Below are 21,651 nucleotides of genomic sequence, written 5' to 3' on the forward strand. Positions count from 1 at the left end.
CACGGTAACCTGCTCAAGTCATGCATGAAACTCAGACGACGCAGGAGCGTCCAAGAGATATGTCTATTATTCGCCTCTGGGTGGCCGTAAAAACCCGTAAATCTCCATCTCTTGTCCCCATGTTGCACTATACTGTCAATATGCCCAAAAGAATAGGATAGCACTGTGACACATTCAAAGGCTCCTTCCATAACAGAATCAATCCTCCACTTCTGCCCTCACAATTAACTACAAATAATCCAGAGAAACCCAGAGCAACTTTCCAACGCTTACAGTTAATGTCCCTTAATTTTGTTTCACAAAGAAATATGAGGGACGGGTTATTTTCAGCGATAAGCCGCTGCAATTCCCGGAATGCCCGTTGGTTCCCAAGCCCCCGTGCATTCCAAACCAAGCAAATCATTGGATTTGGTGGTGACTGCGAATTTGTAATTTTGTTGTTCCAGAAATCGTCGATTTTCGTGCTCTTTTTGAACCCTCCTCTGAATCTGCTTGTGTATGCATGGCACGTTTTCCTTTGTCCTTGTGGGGAGAACTCTCAGTATTATCAGTGCTAAATTTTGATTTGTCTCTAGCCAAGCGTTTCCACTGTTTCCTGTGAGGTTCTGTACTTGTATGAGTATCCACTTCTGGAGACATAGAAATTTTCTTATCAGTACATAACTCCATCACCCTATTCTCAGGATGCAATTCATGCAGAAGATTATCAGATTGCAAGACAATAGTTTCTGACACTAAGTTATAATCCGTCACACTTTTGTCTCGGGATGAATCGGTACCAACATGTTTGACAACTGATCCGGACCTAATAATAATATCCTCTGATCCTTCCTCTTGAGAATCCCCGGTAGGTGAGCCACTACTGTAGTTAGTATTGGCTTTTGAGGTGTTTACTTTCTTGTCTCCAGAAACAGATGATGCTTTAAGCCAATTACCAAATTTAAGAGTAGGAGCATTTTCCTCCTGAATATCACAGTCTCTTTGAACGTGGCCAAGCTTACCACAATTAAAGCAAAAGTTGGGTAGCTTTTCATAGACAATAATGATACAAATATCATCAGACCCCATATGTGATTTGACCCAAAGACATTGCTTCAAAGGATGGTTTATATTTAAGGAGACACGAATACGAGCATGCCTGCCGGAACATTTACCCTCTTCTCCTTCATCCACCTCCAAGACCCTTCCAATTCTCGATCCAAGGTTTCTAATGATAGCGGAGTGCATAAACGCTAATGGCACATTGTGACACTGCACCCACATAGGAATTTCATCGAATACCAAGTCTGATGTTTTTTGAAGACCTTCTGGAGCTTTAAAAATTGCCATATCCTTAAAGAAATGCCAAGGTCCATCTAAGAGCGCATGTCTACGATCAATTTCAGACGCAAAATCTAGTAGGAAAGTGTTTTCCCCAATTACCTCAATCTGCATAGATTTCTTCGATTGTAACATACGGGGCATATGAACATGGAAAGTCTCTCGATTCACAGCTTTAGATGAAAACACCTTACACACCAAGCAAAAATCCAACCGATGTTTACCGTAGGCAGCCAAATCCGATGGGATAGAAATTGTTTCCCCAGAGTCGTACGAAGATATCTTGAGTGAGAGAACTCTTCGAGCTATTTCTTCAGAATCCATAACTATGAAGCTCCTTGGACAATAACCCAAGAAAAATACCTATCCCAAGACAGGAAGTACCTCACATCGAAGCCCTAACAGGGAAAACGAGAGAGAGTTTATGAAGGCCCTTCCCATGTTTAGGATTTTTAAATCATTTTATCGTAGTTTTTTTTAAAAAAATTATCAATGTTACGCGTTTTAAAAAAAAAATCATCAAAATGTAAAATTTGACCGTCGATATTTAAAAAAAAATGATATGCAAAAAGCAGGGTAAAATAATTATTAAAGTATTTAATTCAAGTCACCATAACGGTCTTTGTAATGACTCATATTTTGTCATACATTATCAACATTAATATCACCATATATGTTGAGATATTGATTATTAGATTTACAGTTGATATGATACACTAAAGGTAACATCTCATTAACTGACACACCTCAGGAGACTTAAATCTTAATTTTTTTTATTTTAAAATTGTTGTTTGTCTCATATGTAATGTCTGAAATGAATATCACAATTTGTTAGATTTAGTAATGCGATATTACTAAATAATTAACGATGTTAAAATAACGAAATATGTCATATCTTGGTTATATGAAGTTCAAATGATTTGAAATTTTGAGATGACGTAGAAAACTCAAAAATATAAATGTTTTGTATTTTGAGTTTTGGTAAATTTAATCGTTTGACTGGTCAAACAGATAAATTTGAAAAGTAAATCGGTGAATGAATTCATAAATCCATTCATCGACAGAAAGTCTGAAACAAATTAGCGAAAGAAAGAACAGTGTTTTGATTTTTTTTCTTTTCGATCTTACGACTTATCGGTTTATCCAATTGACGAACCGACTTCAGTTCTATGATCGTTGACATGAGATCTTCTATTTAAGGTATAAATTTCATATTTCTGTTAGATTTGAAGTTCGTCAATTTTTTGGAATAAATATGATAAATTGTTAGATCATACAGAAATTGAAGATTGTTGGATAACAAATGATTTTAACGAAGAATAGAATGTTATAGTTGTGTTATTTTGAATTATTTTCAATTTATTATACATACGAATTTTAATCGTTGAATTGAAATTGAAAAATTCTTTTTCAGTTGTTATTAATTCTGATTATATATATGAAATCTACGAAGTATAGGGTACCTGTTGATATGAAGTTTTCATAGTTTAGCGGGTGTTTTTATATAGCCAATTAATTGAAGTTAATTTATTAGGGTATATTTGATGTTAGTATTGGTAACTAAATATACCAGAATATTAATTGTTGAACGATGAAGAAGTACAATCGAATTTTATATTTTTGATGAATTAATTGTTGTTGGGCTATTTGATGTTGTATATTGAGGTTTTTATGATTGTGTTGATATGGTAACAATGATCTGATTGTTGTTGGATTATATAGATATGTCATAAGTCTTAAGATTAAAGAACTAGACATATTTTATATATATACTCGATTATCAGATACGTGTTGACGTACGAGCATATGTTGTTATTGTTTAGTATCGATAAATATTATTGTGTTGAACGATGGTAAATCACTGAAAATGAGTGATTTGATATTATGTTTGTTGTTGTTTATTATTGTTGATGTTGTTGGCTGCCGGTGATTGGGCAGCGATTTGCTGTTGTCGCAGTAGTACGGGAGCGACGTTTTGACAATATTACTGTCGTCGGAGTTGGAGTGCGATGTATCGTTGATGTTGTTGATGTAGTGACGATATTGTTATTGCCGGAGTAGGGATGCGACATATCATTGTTGTTGTTTGTTGCAGCAGAATGAGAGTGATGTTTGTTGATATTTTTGTTGGGCTGATTGTCTAGAAACTGCGAATAGAGTATTTTTGTTATGATATCAGTTACATCTTATGTTTTTAATATAACTATTATATATTACGATGATGATTGCTGTGTACGTTCACCTTCGGGGATGTTTCTGTTAGACATGTTACTTGACTATGCCGTGACGTGATAGAGATGAAGGGCTGGATAACAATTTTTAAATAAAAAATTAAGAATTAATTCTTCTGTGGCAGGTCGGTTAATGAGGAGTTGTAGGACCGAATGCTTGTCGTTTTACTAAAAGCTATAACTGGTATTAATAGTATAACTCAAATATTTTAAGTTGTACATCAGCTCAATCACCACATTTTCGATTGCTTTATCAACCGGAACAGTAATTTCACCCAACAATCTTGTTCCCTTTAATTACACTCCCTACAATCAACGAGAATCGAACTCATGACCTTATTTTTTATATCAATTGTAAGATCGAGCGCTTATCGTTTTACTAAAAACTATAACTAGTGGTAATAGTACAGCTTAAATATTTTAAACAATACAACAACACAACACAACCACCACGTTTGATTTCTCTACGTAGTAGTTACAACTATTGCACCCGACAGAAGCTACTTTTAGGGTAGTACCACAATCGTATATCTAATGATCTATCTCGAACATATAGAGTAATATAAATGTCGACAATGCTAATGTGACAAAACATGAGTCATTAGATTAATTGTTATGATAACTTGAATTAAATGCATTAATCACTATTTTGCCCTGCATCTTGCATATTATTTTTTAAAAAAATATCGACCATCAAATTTCACATTAAATTTATGAATTTAAAAAAACATCACGCATAATTTTGATAATTTTTTAAAAAAACTACGATAAACAGAAAAAAAATTCTAAATATATATTTATTTATATAATTTTGATAATTTTTTTAAAAAAAAACTACGATAAACAGATCGTCTATCTATTTGATCATTCTTTTGTTTTAGAAAATCTTGTTGAGCAGCAGATGTAATAATCCGATAAACAAGCAGACAAGGCTTTGCTATGAGCACAAACCACAAGGTACCAAAACAAATAAAGGGCAAATAACTAATGAAAATCAGCAAGCCAAAATCCGATTAATTACTTTTCATTATAATTCATAGATACAACAATAACATCAAAATATACATGTTCTCTTTCATCAAACATTGTCCGGCCAGAACTCCCTGAAAAATACCCTCTCCAATTCCTTCTCCTGTAACTGCTTTTCAAACTCTTGTAATTTCTTCAGCTTCTTAGACATGGCCTTTGCTTTCATTTTAGACAACTGAGAAAATAATATCAAGAACCTTTATCAATTTCAAATGTCAGATTATGTGTCAAAACAAGTCTACTAAAAGTCTAAACCACGTTCAACAAAAAGAAAGTCTACCAGAAACCTTAAAAAGAATTTATACTGCACCACGATTCAAGTTTCGAAGGGATGCCAATGTTTAATCATCCTCTGTTAGCATGTAGATAAGAACTGCATTGCTGTATCATTCACCCAATGAAACTAGCACTCTCTTTTTCTTTCTATTTTTTGTTTATTTAAAAAAAAAACATAAATTCTTTCCATAAAATGTTTTGATTCATAAGTTAACAAACCTATGCTATTCTTACACATGAATGTAAACATGTATATGCTCTGTATGGTTGCAGCCGATTCTCTGTTCACTTATTATGAAATATCTTTCAACTCCAATTGAATAGACAATCAGTGTTCTCGTAACTCTTTTCTTGATCATTAATTATCAAAGGAGGTTGCGCAAACAGATAATTTCATATTCATTTTCTACAGCGAAAATAATCCTTACTTTCGGATCTTCTGCTTCATTAAATTTCGATGGAATGGTCGCTTCCTTTGGTTTATCTGCTCCCAATCCTCGCTTATTTTTCCTAACATAAGCCTGTATAGGTTCCAATCTGCCCTGTGGGTAGATGGTGACAAAAATTATCAGAAAACTGCATAGAATAAATATAGAAAGTTTCGAAACAATTAATAGAATTTGATGCGAAAGAGAAAAGAAGTCAGGCTCTCAATTGAGAATACGAATAATCAAAAGCAAAACCATTTTTACCATTCAAAAGTTAATGAACCGAAACGCATCGGCGCAACACAAATATAGACAAATCCAGTTTTTCACCGCTTAAAATTGGCGACAAAATATGTAACCAAGGAAACCAAAATACTGTACCAATCCTATGCTGCTTGGACTTGGAGAAAGTACATGACACTGATGCAAACCAGAGGATCACACATGCACAATGTTGGTTTTTGATACATGAAAATTTGGTCAAAAACAACCTCAACTTAGACAAAGGTATGTCATTAACTCATTATTATACTCCAATTATGTTTTTGCCATGTCCTAACATTGATAGGGGGACAAAATGACAGGTTTTGCAAGGAAAAAAAATTTTATTTTACTAAGAAATATAGTTTAATAACGCAAAGTCCACGTGTTAAATATCTACTTGTGTGGCCAACTTTAGACAAAGTGGTAAGACAGAAAATGAAACAAAAAAAGGATAACAGGAGAAAATGATCCGGAAGAAAAAGGGAAATCATCGAGGAAACAATTTTATAAATTCATAAACCTTGAAAATGGAATCATTGAAAAAGAAATGAGGCACATGTCCCTAAACTAAAGTTATTTGCTCCATGCCAATCATATCTTCTAATAGTTGCAGCATCATTTTTTATCCGGAACACAGCAGCCTCAGATGAATAGGGCAAATAGGATAATTGCAGCTCTTGAGAAAGCAAAAGAAAATACAAGAAAAAAAGAGTTGAATAAGAACTACATAGTAAACAAAAAAACTATCCAGCACATCAAGATGGCAACTTGAGGCTAAAAGAAAGAAAAATTTAATGGAAGGTGGTGAATTAAAAAGTGCCTGATATTTAAACCACTTTAAAGTTTGTCATGACATTATATAAAAGCTTAAACATGTCACAACCCAAATCTTGTAATCAATCCTTTGTTTTGATCCTTCACATACTCAAATCATGAGAAACTCCAATCGAACTCCCCGAAACAACCAAACTTCAACAGTCAACACAAAACGAAATTACACTCAAAAGGGAAAAAATTACACTCAAAAGGGAAATCAGAAAACATGACCATTGCTTAGAATCAATCCTAATATTTCACCAGAAATCAAGGTTTTACTCTCCATACTTCATCACAAGAACTAACAAATAAAATTACTCTTAGCAATGTTGTAGTTCCAACCATATGTATAAATCAGTAGTAACAACGGTAATCTACTAATCTTGGCATCAAATGGAAAACACAAAAATCAAATTCAAAAACCCATCAGTCAATGATTACAACAAAAGAAAGTACGAACCTGTTCGGAGATACCAAGGCCGGTCCCTTCTCTCCAACCGTGCTTTTTCAACAACTGAATAAACCCAAAAAAAGAAAAGCCAAAATCAATAAACTTATCGAACCACTAGCACTGATTTTAACGCGGCAAAAAAAAAACGAAACATGGAAGAAATAGAAAAAGGGTAGATAATTGAACCCGAAAGCCAATATTTGAGGAGTCGATTGGAGTTGAAGCGGAGGAGCAAGCGTCCTTGGGTCCGGCTCTCAAATTCCATATCCCCAAATTACGTAAATTTGATCGGGATTTTTAGTAAAATGGGGATGCATGGAGTTCATATATATTTAATGGTTCGGGTCAGACCCGGCCCATAATAACCTTTTTTGTTAGGCTTTGTGGGTCTAAGTTGGCTCCCACGGTTTTAGCCTTCAGGTTCCTGACATTGTTGGGCCACAGTATATGAGAATAGGCCCAGTTTTAAAAAAATTTGCCCATTTAGATTAAAAAGCAATTTATTAATATTAAAATATTAATGACTTTTTTTTAGGATCAAAAGCTCATAATATTATCGGAAATAATCGTCAATTATAAGCTTAAATAACCAGGAAGGAAATTCATCATTCATCCAAACAAAAGATGAAAGGGAGGACAAAGTAAAACGAGCAATATGATGTGCTACTTTATTAGCCGATCTGCGTTCATGAATAATCTCAGAAACCATAAGTGCTTTAATGTTCTCTATTATTTCTGTTGCGCAGAATCCAATATAGCCAAGATACTCCTATTTGTTGGTGACTGCCTGCACCGTCAAAAGAGAATATGATGCAACTTGAACATCTTGAAAACATTTCTCATAAAAGGAGTTTAATGCTTTATCCGATTGCCAAGAGTTCACAATGAGCTACAGAAATTGGTTGATTAATTTGTTTCCCGAATGCCAAAAGTAGCCGGCTTTGAGTGTCTCGAACTACTCTACCAACGATATATTGATTCCGATCATCATCCACAGCTGCATCTACATTAAGTTTGAGAATGGATGACCTTGGTGGTTTCCAAGTCTTCTCCTAGCTTCCTCGCTCAGATGGTCATGTAATTGTCTCCCTCATTCGTGCCTTTTGAAATTCAGATAGCATTGCAGAGTTTCATGGGATATTAAATATTAATGACTCTTGGGACGTATATATATTAATGATAATAATTAAAATTAATTAAAATTAAATATGACATATCTTTTATTAATTATTGAAATTTAATGTAAAGAATAATTGTGTTTGGATTAACTCTTTTCAAATCAATTATGTGCTTATTTATTATTTTTTTAATAACTTTTTATCATTAAAATAACGATATTATAAGAATGATAAATCAATATGTCGCACGGTCGGTTCATGCTGTACTATTTTGTGAATACATGAATCTTGTTATTGTCGGTAGACCTATTCTAAACGTAGTCTACAAAACCGTTCATTATTTTATACAAATCAATCAAAATTCACAAAATATTTTCTAACTACATGTTTGGAACATAAACAGAACTATTAAAAAATAAAAAATATATTATAAATACATCAAATGTTAATTTAAATAAACTAGTTTTGTAATGTCGAACACTTTCTCGATTGAACTTATGACACATAGCATGTTTATTACAGTTTATCCAGATGACATAGTTTGCAGATAATTGCATAGTTTATATGCTACTAATATTTGTCAATTGCTTTCGATTAATTAATCAAAATGTTCAATTATATTGTTTTACTTTATAACTTTAATTTTCTTTTCAAAAATTACAAAAACACATCCAAATATCTATAGAATAAATAAATTTTAGTATGCTCGGAGAAGCCGAGACGTTCGTCGAATCAAATTTTTCATATTTTTAGTGATATATGTATAGAGACATTAATTTAAGATATAGAAAAATTGAGTAAACATCCATATTTATTTATTCGTATAAAAAATAATTGTTCCGCTTTAAATAATTAGTTGATTGTAAAATGATTGATAGTAACCAATATAATAGACATTCCGTATCTTTTGAATCAAGAATTCATAATGGTTATGTACTTTTACAGTATGCAAGTGAAAACTCACATTTAAGCTAAGTTACAATGCCAACTATATGAAATGGGAGGGCCATTTCTACCTAATTAATTGAGTTCTGACTCCATGTTGAAATAACATTTTCAATTTTTTTTTTTCAGTATTATTCATATAATTTTTCATTAAAGTGGGATTCTTTAATAATATTTTGAAAAAAGAAACAAAATAGTTTTTTTTTTCAAAAAAAAAAAACAAATTTGTTGAATATTTAAAAGATGACAAGCAAATGCTACTTTGCTGATTGTTCTTTACCATGAACAACTTCTTGGCTTTGGCATTTCGATTACCATTATTAATTTCATCTAAAGAATGCCCACCTTTCAAATATTATTGTTTTGTCTTAAAATTGCAATCTAAAGTATAAATATAGGAAATTAAAAGCCTGAAGATCCGTTTGAAATAAAATTAAAATAAACATTAATCGCATTCTAATTCATGTATATATACAATGTTAAAGTAGGTGTCCAACAAGCTAATTTGTGACTTGAACTTTTATTCACTCTAATGTAAAACAATCCATGAGGTCTGCCTAACAACGTAAGATCATGAAACTTATTAAGAAGTATACCGTTTATTCTAAATAGATTTTTAGTCGAATCAGCCACCTAAAATAAGGATAAAGGTCGCTTGAACTTGAGACTAACATATGTGATGTAAACGCTATGTTTCATTGGTAAGGGTATAAAGATGTTCATTCATACAAATAGGTGATTATTTGATGATTCACTGAACAACCCTTCATCGGACTGTCTAAGTGGTTCTCACTTATAGATTGGAATAGTCTGCGGTTATTGTACATCATTAGTATTTTGACCCGGGACAATATAGGGTCAATACATATTAGCATACACTTTGATCTGTTTACCAACTCTATTGAGGATCATCAGATGGCAAGATTGGGTATAGTTTCGAAATATGTAGGAACAAATGCATTGTAGTCGAGGATTCACCGTTTGTCTACGGGTGAAGATATCCTTGTGATTTGATGAATTAATAGTGCAAAAAGTCTCTGTCCAGAGCAAGAAATGTGTTTTAGGAAAAGGTGTGATAGGATCGGTTTGGGAGAAAATAGTTGAGCTACAATAGCTCGGTTCTTGAAATATTGAACACCGATGAATTAAATCGAGTTTGGTGTTCAAACCAAGCGGAAGACACTCAAAATAATCCTTCGTTGAAACCGACTATATATTTTGTAAAGCATTTAAAATATATGCAAGTTGAATGAGTAAAAAATATTTTAGTTAAAGCATTTTATCAAACACTTGGTGTGAAATATTTTGATATTTGAAGAACACATAAAATGCTTCAACAATGCATCTTTAAAACTTATAAAAATGATAAGTAAATGCAATAAACAAATAGACACGAATTTGTTTATGGATGTTCGGAGACTTCAAATGATCCTACGTTACCCCTTCTTCCCCTTGGAAAGAATTTACTAGAAGACTTTGATTTATACAACTACTTGTACAAACCCATTCAGCTAGGACTTACCCACTGCCTAAACTGAACTCCTAGCACTCAAGATTGTAGGCATCACCTCACAATCAGCATATTGTTTATTGTCTTATATGCAAAGACTACATATACAAGTTTATTGTCTTTGTGCAAGACTNACTAACTGCCCATATTTTGAATCCTCTTCAAAAGCTCTTGTTTGATCTTCAATATGTTGTATTTATAGGCTCCAACAATGATATATACGTTAGACACAAGAATATGGCCGTTTGGAAAATTTCTGTACTGTTTCTGAGATTGCAACGGTCAAATTCGTCTTGCTGGACATTTTCCCGACTGGTCAACTCAACTGGTCGTTCAGTTCAACTGGTCAGCAGTTGGTTCAATTCAGTTCAGTTGGTCAGCTGCTGGTTCGGTTCAGTTCAGCTGGTTCGGTTCAGTTCAGCTGGTTCGGTTCAACTGGTTCAGTTGATCAGCATCTGGTTCAGTTCAGTTGGTCTGGTTTAGTTGGTCAGCAGCTGGTTCAGTTCAGCTGGTTCGGTTCAGTTCAGCTGGTTCAGTTCAACTGGTTCAGTTCATCAGCATCTGGTTCAGTTCAGCTGGTCTGGTTCAGTTGATCAGCAGTTGGTTCAGTTCAGTTCAGTTGGTCAGCTGCTGGTTCGGTTCAGTTCAGCTGGTTCGGTTCGGTTCAACTGGTTCAGTTGATCAGCATCTGGTTCAGTTCAGCTGGTCTGGTTCAGTTGGTCAGCAGCTGGTTCAGTTGGTCTGGTTCAGTTTCAGTCGGTGTGCTGAAATCAGCCTAACTGATTTCAGTTTGTGCAAAATCAGTAGATTTATCGTCATTTATTAGCATTTTAAGCTTCGATTCAGACTTGAACTTCTGAATATGATTTGTAGATCTTTGTCTTATCTTTCCAACGCATACTTAATCGCTTCATTTCAATAATCGAGCTGAGAGATATGATCAAAATACCGCAACTGCTCATACCCAACTTATTGCTGTTTTCGTGTGATCAGTTCGGTAATTCAACGATCAGTTAGACCATGATAACATCCGATTTTGCCCAACTAACGTGAAATACGACTTGTTCCAAATTGCATTTTCTAATCAGTCAAGTTAACGGATTGTCATTTGGATGATTCAGTTGAGAGATATCATTAAAATACTGAAACTTGCCAGAAATTCAGTTTGTGCAGAATTCAGTTTCGGTTTGCTTCTTGTGTTTGCAACTTCACACTTGAGTAAACATGTTAGAAATACAATAACAAGTTTTTTAACATCAAAATCAAGATTACGAACATGAAATGTTCCAACAAGGTGTTTTCCTAGTTCTACATATCATGCCACTATTAATACTCAAAAATTAATCAAATGGTTATCGAATTCATATGTAACTCTCGTTATATCAATGGATGCAGATTCGATCGGGATATAGGTGTTAAAGGGCCCATACTGTACGCAAACATAACTTAAGGTTCTTGCAGGCACTATCTGTAATGTCCAGAAATTTAATTCCCGTAACCTGAATGCATGCAATCTAAGATTTTATTTTAAATTATGTGTTTAATTATTTTTATGCATTTTATGCATAATTCATGTATGAGAGAAATTATTTCACGAAATTTCAAAGGTTCATGCGTTAAAGATTTTTAAGTTTCATTTCGCGCTCAAACGAGGATCGGAGACCGGAGAATTATGAGGAAAATTATTTTTATTACATGACTAATTTTTATTAATTAATTTAAGATGTTTTAAAGGTATTTTTCAAGAATTGAGATTTATTGGATATTTTTACCCACATGATTTTAATTTTTAACGGTGCGCAAATTTTATCAAATCGGTGGACTTTTTGAGGGTTCGGATAATATTTTAAAAAAACGTTCTAACACGAAATATTTTTTGGTAATGTGTTTGGATTTAATGGGCCTACTTTTAAGCTTATTGGGCTTAAAATCTTTTAATTCCTTTTTAATTTAAAATAAAAACTAATTAACCTAATTGTTAACTATTTAATTATTACATTTTTGACCCTACACCTATTATTACCTTCCCACCATCCGACAAGCCCTCACCCCTTCATTATGTACATGGGTTCAACAGCATTTCTTCTCTTGAAGTGCAGCTGGTTGCCTCGGTTTCACTTGTTCTTGCAAATAAATCCATCTGGCGCTTCTCCGTTGCTCTTTTCTTCAACCTTCTATCATAAAAGATCAACAGGCATGCTTTGTACCATCTTTTCTCGCATCATACACGTTTATATGCTGTTGATTGGGTTCATGTGTGAAAATTTTCGATCTAAGCCTTTACATGAAAGATTTTCGGTTTCCATGTGTTTTCATGCATCATACGATTATTGTTCACGTTTTCTGAAATTTTGAGTGCAAGGGGCTGCGTTCTTGAATGTCTAGGAGCTGCTAGTTGTGTCAAGATGCTGGCTTGAGGCTCGGGTTTGTTGTTGGACGCGGCAAGGGGAGGCCCGAGTGAACGGTTCTTAGAGGGTGGCTCGGATTCTTTGGTTTTAGCATACAGGGGCTGAACCATGGCCTAGACCAGACCATGTGGGGTCTGAGTCGTGGCTGAGGAAGGCCTGAGCGCTGCTGGTGCCGCCCTTGGGACAGATCGAGCGTGGCAATGAGGAGAGACCGTGAGCTTGCATTCTTGGAGTGTTAGCGTGTGGCGCGGTTCTTCTTGTGCATGGGGCTGCTGGCTTGGTTCTAGTAGGTCCCTTAGGGTCTGGTCTAGGTCCATGGTAGGCTGGTTCAGGGCTGGTGCGTCAGGTTTGGCTAGTGGCCGGCGTGAGTTTTTGGGAAAGAAGTGCACGAAGAGGGTGATTTAGGAGAGGGCCGAGAGTTATGCTAATTTCTGGAATTTCAGCCGTGATTTTAGGGGCCTGATGGCATGGCTTTAGGAGCATTATGGTGTTTTTAAGGTGTGATAAAAAGTTAGAAAAGTTTTGGTTAAGTTTCGAGTCGATTCGGGTTAAAACCGGGACCCCGGTCCAAGTTTTAAAACGAATCGAATAAGTATGAATTTGGATCGAGTTTACATCTAGGAACATTTTTAAAAATGTTTTGGGACATTTTAAGGAGTTTGGTAAGTTTCGGGTCAATTTTACAGGTCCAGGGGTAAAATGGTAATTTTTGGGTTTCTAGGGGCAAAATGATCATTTTGCACCCGGGGTGAGATTTTGGTCCTGGCAGCGCCCTGAGCACAAATTTATGATATTTTAAACGTTTATGCATCATGTTTATAATTTTTACGCAATTATGATAAATACGACGCATGCTTGGTTTAAAGGAAAAGTTACGTATATGCATGCTTTTATTAAGTAGGGAATATGATGATGTTTTTGAAGGATGAGAATTGGTTGTGATTGATGATGTATATGTATACGATGACATGAGATATGATGAGCTGAGGCCTGGGCTCAGTGGACGGGTAATGCTGTCGCTGATGTTCCCTGTCGTCCGGTACTGTAGTTATACGTAGATGGATCCATCGATAGAGCTGATATGATAAAGCTGATACGGAAGTCACAACTAATAAACTGAATTCAATTAAAAAGAAAATGTATACGTATATGATGACATGATGAGATGACATGCTTTGACACGTTACGATTTAACACGACACGTTTATGTTATGCTATTAAAGTTCACAAAAGATATGTTGAGTATGATATTTTTCACTGCTGTGTGCCATGTATATGTATTTGTTATTCATGGTACAGGTATGTTGAGTCTTTAGACTCATTAGACGTATGTGATGCAAGTGAGTTTGATGATGAGGGGACTGGAGGTGCCGAACTCTGAGTAGGTAGACCTGGTGCGGTGGCAGGATCCGAGGACCGCATGTTTTCCGCATTATGATTTACGAGTTTTGAGAGCATATGCATATGAACATTTTCATACGTTGATGATTTTAAGATTTTTATATATTTATGTTACGTATGATTTTGGATGAGTTTGTTTATTTTAAACTGAGCTATTTTTACTGTCAAATATTTAAGATCATTTTTAAATGTTATATTTTTCTGTAGAGCGCATGCATGCGAAACGTTTAAATGTTATTTCGAAAATACGAGCTTTTAAAAAAATATATATATTTCCGCACTTTTAAAACGGTAGACGCCACACTATCAACGATACTTAGGGGATCATGAGGCGATGTTACTAGACGTTCTTAACATGATCCGATGGGTGCAATCAGAAATGAACTCTGACATTTTTTATCAAGGAGTTAATGAAAAGGATGAGACTAATTGGGGTAAACCTGAATAAGAATAAATGTTATTCTGAATCACATGGAGATGTGAACCCACAGCTAGTTAGATCCCTGAACCATTGAGAGTCACACAAGTATCGAATTATGTATTCCAGTTGAGAAAGTCAAGCTCAAGAAATTGAATTTGACGACTATAATTTGATGGAGATCAAACATGATGTTTATAAAGGAGTTTATAAGTCGATTCCATAAGATAGAAGAAATGAAAGTTAACTTAATTGCTAATTGAGAAAGGAGAGTGGAACCGCCTATTTTGATGAAAGAATTCACTAAACTGGCAGCTGCCTAATATGGTGAGTGAAAATTTTGATCTTTGAAATTTTCGATTTTCATTATATGAACAAGACTTGTATCCCTGACGCATTGAAACTATCAGATCGTCGACCGAGAATATAATGAGTTCATAATCATTTATTTAGTGAATTTATAATTTACTAATCAAATTGATAGTACTAATAGTTGTGACTACTAATATGTACAAATTCTCATAAAATATTCTAGAGTTGTCTATAATTAATTAACTAATGAGTTAATTATATAAATTAAATAATGATTAATGTGTCTATGCATGTATTAAATGTACATGTGTAGACATATTAATGTTAATACATATATATACACTTTATATGAATATACAAAATATGTGTATATATAATATTAATATATATTGCATTATCAAACGTTGATAAATACATGATATAACAATAATATGAAAATTTTATTTAATGAAAATTAAAGAGTTCTGGAGAGACAAGGGTTAGGAATCTTGATAGGAGAGAGAATCCTGATGGAATCAAGAATTACACTCTATAAATATACCATAAGGGGATATAAAACATAACCCGAGTTTTTGTACCTAAAATTCACCAATATTTCCTCCTCTTATCTATTCAAATTCTCGGCCATCTCATCAACTTTGGTGAAAAATTTCAGCCAAGCCTTGTCTTTAACAGCCTTGTCCCGCTCTGCTGCACCGACTAACTAAACAACTGATGGATGATTTAATTCATACGACGCCCAAGGACATTTTCGAATGTCGAAACAAAATATTAAAACTTCGTTGTTTCTTCGGTGCGAGAAAATGGTACGCCGACATAAAATTTATTGATAAATGGGAGTGTGCTTGACAAAAATCAGAGTGTAAATAATATCGCTCTCAAAATAAAACTCAGATTATTTAGAGGGTATACAAATTTAGTAATAATCTTCAACAAGCAAACAATGTCATCTTGATTTATTTTCGAGTGCCGACATAAATATTACATTTCGCCTCCATCAAAATCTAGTAATGTATAGTTACACATTTTGTAAATAAAATGATAAATTTTTTTTTTTTTGGTTGACAAGTCAATGAAAAGTAAAAAAGAAAAGGGAATTTAGTTAACATGGTGGACTGTGAGTGGCTAAAGAATTTGAACCAGTGCGCTCCAACGTTCAGTTTGGCATTCATTTTACTCGTGTATGGATAATAACAATGCATCAAACAAACGGTCAGAAAATTGACATGTGATCCAATTCAATTTCAGTACAAATGATTTTTTATTGAACAAACTGAATGTATATAAGGGGGAGTACATTATTCATTTCGTCACAGATAGGGTATCAAAATCAGATACGATCCACCAATCTAAGAAGATTCAACTCTAAAAAAATCAGGTTTGGGTTTGAAGTTTTCGATCAAATAGGATTGGATCCGATAGCTGACCTGAAAAAAATGATCGGATTAGGTTAGTTTAGGTTCGGGTTGATCCGAAAATTTTATTTTTTTAAAAAAATATAATTAATAAATATTGATTACATTTTTATATACTGTATGTCTAAAAAATTATTTATCGTATATTGATATGATAAATTTTCATAATTTAATATTTATCTTGAACATTTTTTATTTTTTAAATAATTGTTTATTTGATTTAATAAATATACTTTAATTTTCTACAATTATACTTTCAAATTTAAATCATATATTTGAGGAAGATTTTGTTATTATATATTTAAATTAAAATATTATTTTTTTAAATTTTATTTAATTTTCTTTAAAAAAAATTAAAAAATTTTCAAAATCGTGTTGATTCGAGTCCGGGTTCGGGTTGGCTCGGGTTCGGGTTGGATAATTTTTGAATAGTGATATTCGAATAGACATCCCTAGTCACAGCTTTTACACTTTGTTTTGAATCTCGGTTCAATACTACTTCTTTCTTTAAATTTTAGCACCGTATTTGAAAATTCAAAACATTCTCACCTGCTTCTTACCCTTTTTTTTTTTTTTTTCTTTTGAAAAATAGCTGACTAGTTTGCGAGAATATTTCCATTCTGGTAGAAACCCACTTAGCCAAAATGCCTTCTCTGATGTGGGTTATCAAGCTTTTGGTGATCGTAGCATTCTTTGATCCAACCTGCTCCCAATCAGAAATCCCCCATGCTTGTTCACCTGCTGACACAGCTGCTCTTCTTGGTTTCAAAGCTGGGATTTTGAAGGACACCACGGGCATTATGTCGACGTGGGCGGGTGAGGATTGCTGTGGTGGTGGCTGGGAAGGTGTCGAATGTGATCCGATAACCGGTCGAGTCATCAGGTTGATGCTGCAAAGGCCATCGTCTGATGAAATTTTCATGAAGGCTGTCTCCTTCTCTAAGCAATTTGCGTTTCTTGGAAATGATGGTGATAAGTGGGATGAGGCGGGTCACAGGGATGATTCCCGAGGGGTTTTCTCACCTCACTCACCTTATTCTCGATGATAATTCATTGAAAGGGAACATCCCTGCAACAGTAGGACGCTTGCCTCTACTCCAGACACTTTCGTTGAGTGGGAACCTTTTGACAGGCCAAATTCCTGCCACATTTGGAAATTTGAAGCGCCTTCTACAGTTGAATTTAGCCAAGAATTTATTGAGAGGCTCAATCCCATTATCTCTCAGTTTGCTTCAAGGCCTGGAATCTCTTTATTTCAGCTTCAACTCGTTGTCTGGTTCCATTCCCCATTTTCTTGGGAAGCTTCAAAATTTGACATATCTTGTGCTTACCGGTAACCGATTCTCGGGGCAGATACGCATTACTTTGTGCAACCTAAACAAACTCTCGGAGCTTTCAATTGATCAGAATCTGCTGAGTGGAAGAATTCCGGCACAAATTGGGAAGTTGAAGTCTGTTTCTGTATTGAGGTTGAGCTCTAACAAACTCACAGGTCAAATCCCAGAATCTATATCACTTTTAGGAAACTTGTGGAATCTTAATCTGTCAAGGAATTTGTTCATCGATCCTTTGCCGAATGCTGCACTTTCAGAAGGTCTACCTTCTTTATTGTCAATCGACCTTTCTTACAGTGGTCTCGATTTCGGAACAATTCCTGATTGGATCAGAAGTAGAGAACTTTCTGAAATCCATTTAGCAGGCAGTAAGCTTCAAAGGGCATTACCAAACTTCACAAAGACCGAGTCTTTGACCACCTTAGACCTATCTAACAACTATTTTACTAGCGGGATTACAAATTTCTTGACGAAGATGACTAGTTTGCAGGCACTAAAGATTTCAAACAACTTACTTAAAGCCGATCTTTCTTCAATCACATTGCCACGCCAGATTTCTGTTCTTGATCTCCATTCGAACCAGTTATTTGGTTCTCTGTCAGGGATTCTGAACAACAAAACGGGTGAATTCATGGAATATGTAGATGTATCAGGCAACCAAATTTTCGGAAGCATTCCTGAAATCAGTGGGGGGTCGGACATAAAAGTGCTAAATGTAGCAAATAACAAGCTTGCAGGTCATATTCCTTGTGCAATTTCAAACCTCGATAAGATCATAAGGTTTGACATCTCAAGAAATCAAATAACAGGCACAATCCCAACAAGCCTAGGCCTATTGCTGAAATTGCAATGGCTAGACTTGTCCATCAACAAGCTCACTGGAAAAATACCAAATAGCTTGATGGGAATTGAAGCATTGAGACATGCAAATTTTCGATCTAATGGATTGCGCGGAGTAATTCCTCAAGGAAGACCATTTAATATTTTTCCAGCAGTTGCATATGCTCATGACTTTGTGTTTGTGTGGGAAGCCTTTGTTATCTTGTAAGGGGGTGAAATCTTGAAAATGAGCCAGTAACATGCTGACCCTGTCTTCATGTAACAAAATAGGCTCATTGCCATGATGGAATTGCTAGAGGAGATGTTCAGCTAGCCAACTTGTGGCTTGAGCTTTATTTACTCTGATGTAAAAGCAATCTTTATTTTAATATTATTTTACGATTTTATCCATTTACGACATTTTCTTTATCTGTATACCCATGCAAGCAGCATAAATAAAGTTCTTGAATATAGTATGTATCATGAGGTCTGCCTCTTAACGTAAGACCATGAAACTCATTAGGAAGTATACCATATATATTATAAACAGGTTCCTAGTCGAATCAGCAGCCTAAAATAAAGATAAAGGTTGCTTGCACTTGAGACTGACATCTGTGATGTTAACGTCATGTTCCATTGACAAGGGCAAGAATATGTCCATTCATACAGATGAGTGACCATATGATGATGCACTGAACAAACCTCCCTCGGATTCACTGTTTGCCCACGGGTGAAGATATCTTATGTGATCTGATAAGTCAATAGTACAAGAAGTCTTTGGCCAGAGCAAGAAATGTGCTTTAGGGAAATGTGTTTTCCTAATTGCACATATCATGCCAATATTAGTACTCACAGATAAATCACATCGTTATCGAATTCATATGCAACTATCGATATACCAATGGTTGCAGATTCGATCGGGATATATGAGTTGAAGGGACCGTACTGTACGCTAACCATAACTTAAGATTTTTTGCAGGCACTATCAATGATACCTAGGAGATCATAGGACGATGCTACTAGACGCTTTTACCATGATCCAATGGGTGCAATCATAAATTAGTTATTGCATTCTTCATCAAGGTGTTGATGAAAATAATGAGGTTAATTAGGGTAAGCCCGAATAAGAATATATGTTATTTTGAATAATATAGAGATGTGAACCCACAACTAGTTGTATCCATGAACCATTGATGGTCACAAAAGTATCGCATTCTCTGTTCCCGTTGAGAAAGTCAAAGTGCAAGTAGTTTAATTTGGCGACTAAAGTTCGATGAGATCAAACAGAATGCTTAAGGGTGTCAATTCGGGTGGGTTGGGTCGCGTTGGGCAATAGTACTATTGCCCAACCCGAACCCAACCCGAACCCGAGCCAACCCGAAAAAACCCAACCCGAACCCGAGCCAACCCGAAAAAACCCAACCCGAACCCGAATCAACCCGTTCAACACGATTAACCCGATTTCGATTTTTTTAAATAAAATTCAAAAAAAATAATATTTTTATTTAAACACATAATAACAATATCTCCATCATAAATATGATTTAAATTTAAAAGTCTAATTGTCGAAAAATAAAATATATTTACTAAGTCAAATAAACAATTGTTTAGAAAATAAAAAATATTCAAAATAAATATTAAATTATGAAAATTTATGATATAAATAAACAATAAATATTTTTTCAGATATACAATATATAAAAATGTAGGCAATATTTGTTAATTATATATTTTTTAAAAAAAATTAAAATTTTCGAGTCAACCAGGGTTGACTCGAACCCAACCCAACCAGATCATTTTTTTGGGGTCAGCTATCGGGTCCAATCCGATCTGACCCGAACTCGAAAACCCCAAACCAAACTTGATATTTTTCGGGTTGAATCGTGTTGGGTTGGTGGATCGTGTCTGATTTTAATACACTAAGAATGCTTATAAATGAGTTTATAAGTTGATTCTATAAGATGGAAGAAATAGAAGTTAGTTTAATTGCTAGTTGAGGAAAGAGAGTGGAACTTTCTGTTTTGGTGAAGGAGTTCACAAAACTGTAAAGGAGTTCACAAAACTGACGGTTGCCAAATATGGATAGGGAAAAATTTGATCTTAAAAATTTTCAATTTTCATTATATGAACAAGATTTGTATCATTAGTAGTAGTGACTACTAACATGTACAAAATTCTCATAAAATATTCTAGAGGGTCTAGAATTATTAATTAATAAGTTATTTAAAGAAAATTAAATAATGATTATTTAATTTTAATTAATATGTCTATGCATAAATTACATGTGAATGTCCAGATGTATTAATATTTATATACTTTATATGGAGATATAAAGATGTGTATATAAAATATAAATATATCATACATTATCAAAAGTTGATAAATGAATGATATAATAATAATATGAGAGTTTTAATGAATGAAAATTAAGAGTTCTAATGGGACTAGGATTAGGAATCCTAGTGACATAAAACTTATGTATTTTTAATAAATATGTTATCAAATATTAATAACAAAGAAGAACATACATAACACAAATACACAACACAAAATATATCCTCATCTTCTAAACTACATCTCAGCCACTTGAGGTATTTTTGACCAAAAATTTTCGGCCACGAGCTTCCACCGTCGCCGCGTCTAGCCGCTGCTGCATCGAGTTCAGATTTCTGAAATTCGAGCGTGCTGCTCTGAACACAAAAATTGATTACGTTTTCTAGTGCAATCCAAATAAAGAACATAGTATCCGATCGTGGACTTGATTTGATGATCATATAAGGGAGATCCGTTCGAAGGAATATAAAAAAGAGTCAACTCCGCTAATCTCCGAGTTGTTTGGTGTCCAGCGTAATTTACCCGAAGATAATAATACTAAACATCATATGGATGTTTAAATACATATGATGCCCAAAAAAGTTTCGAGCGTCGAAACTAAAAAAAATTAAAACTTCTGATGCGCTTTGGGTACGAGAAAACGGTGCCCCAACAGTTGCATCAGAGCCAAGGTTTTCTCAATCGTATGTTATAATTGAAATCGTGTTGAGTTTATTATTTTTAACCGTGTTTAAATTTCCTGAAAAATAACCTCCCCAGAAATTAATTTTTCAAAAAAAAAAAATTTTGCGGCGGCCTGGAAAAGTTTTGGGCAGCACTACC

General features: G+C 34.4%; 1 protein-coding gene, 1 long non-coding RNA gene and 1 pseudogene across 2 annotated transcripts; 1 reads left to right on the forward strand and 2 right to left on the reverse strand.

Annotated features, from left to right (window-relative positions):
- Positions 1-390: 390 nt before the first annotated feature.
- LOC140985792 (uncharacterized) lies at positions 391-1,724 on the reverse strand. The gene has a single exon (XM_073453724.1). The coding sequence runs from the start codon at positions 1,642-1,644 to the stop codon at positions 400-402; it is 1,245 nt and encodes a 414-aa protein (XP_073309825.1). The 5' UTR covers positions 1,645-1,724; the 3' UTR covers positions 391-399.
- A 2,798-nt stretch (positions 1,725-4,522) lies between these two features.
- LOC140986777 (uncharacterized) lies at positions 4,523-7,122 on the reverse strand. Its single transcript, XR_012176976.1, has 4 exons — positions 7,002-7,122; positions 6,825-6,878; positions 5,285-5,398; positions 4,523-4,755 (listed from the first exon to the last, which is right to left on the reverse strand). It is a non-coding gene; the product is annotated as an uncharacterized lncRNA (long non-coding RNA).
- A 9,700-nt stretch (positions 7,123-16,822) lies between these two features.
- LOC140986839 (uncharacterized) lies at positions 16,823-18,862 on the forward strand (annotated as a pseudogene).
- Positions 18,863-21,651: the final 2,789 nt, after the last annotated feature.

This window comes from Primulina huaijiensis, chromosome 10, assembly GCF_012295235.1.
Source record: "Primulina huaijiensis isolate GDHJ02 chromosome 10, ASM1229523v2, whole genome shotgun sequence".
In the NCBI taxonomy this organism is placed as follows: Eukaryota; Viridiplantae; Streptophyta; class Magnoliopsida; order Lamiales; family Gesneriaceae; genus Primulina; species Primulina huaijiensis.

Bases quoted from the DNA above. Each gene is read 5' to 3' on its own strand.
- LOC140985792 (XM_073453724.1), bottom strand. From the start codon at position 1,644: ATGGATTCTGAAGAAATAGCTCGAAGAGTTCTCTCACTCAAGATATCT.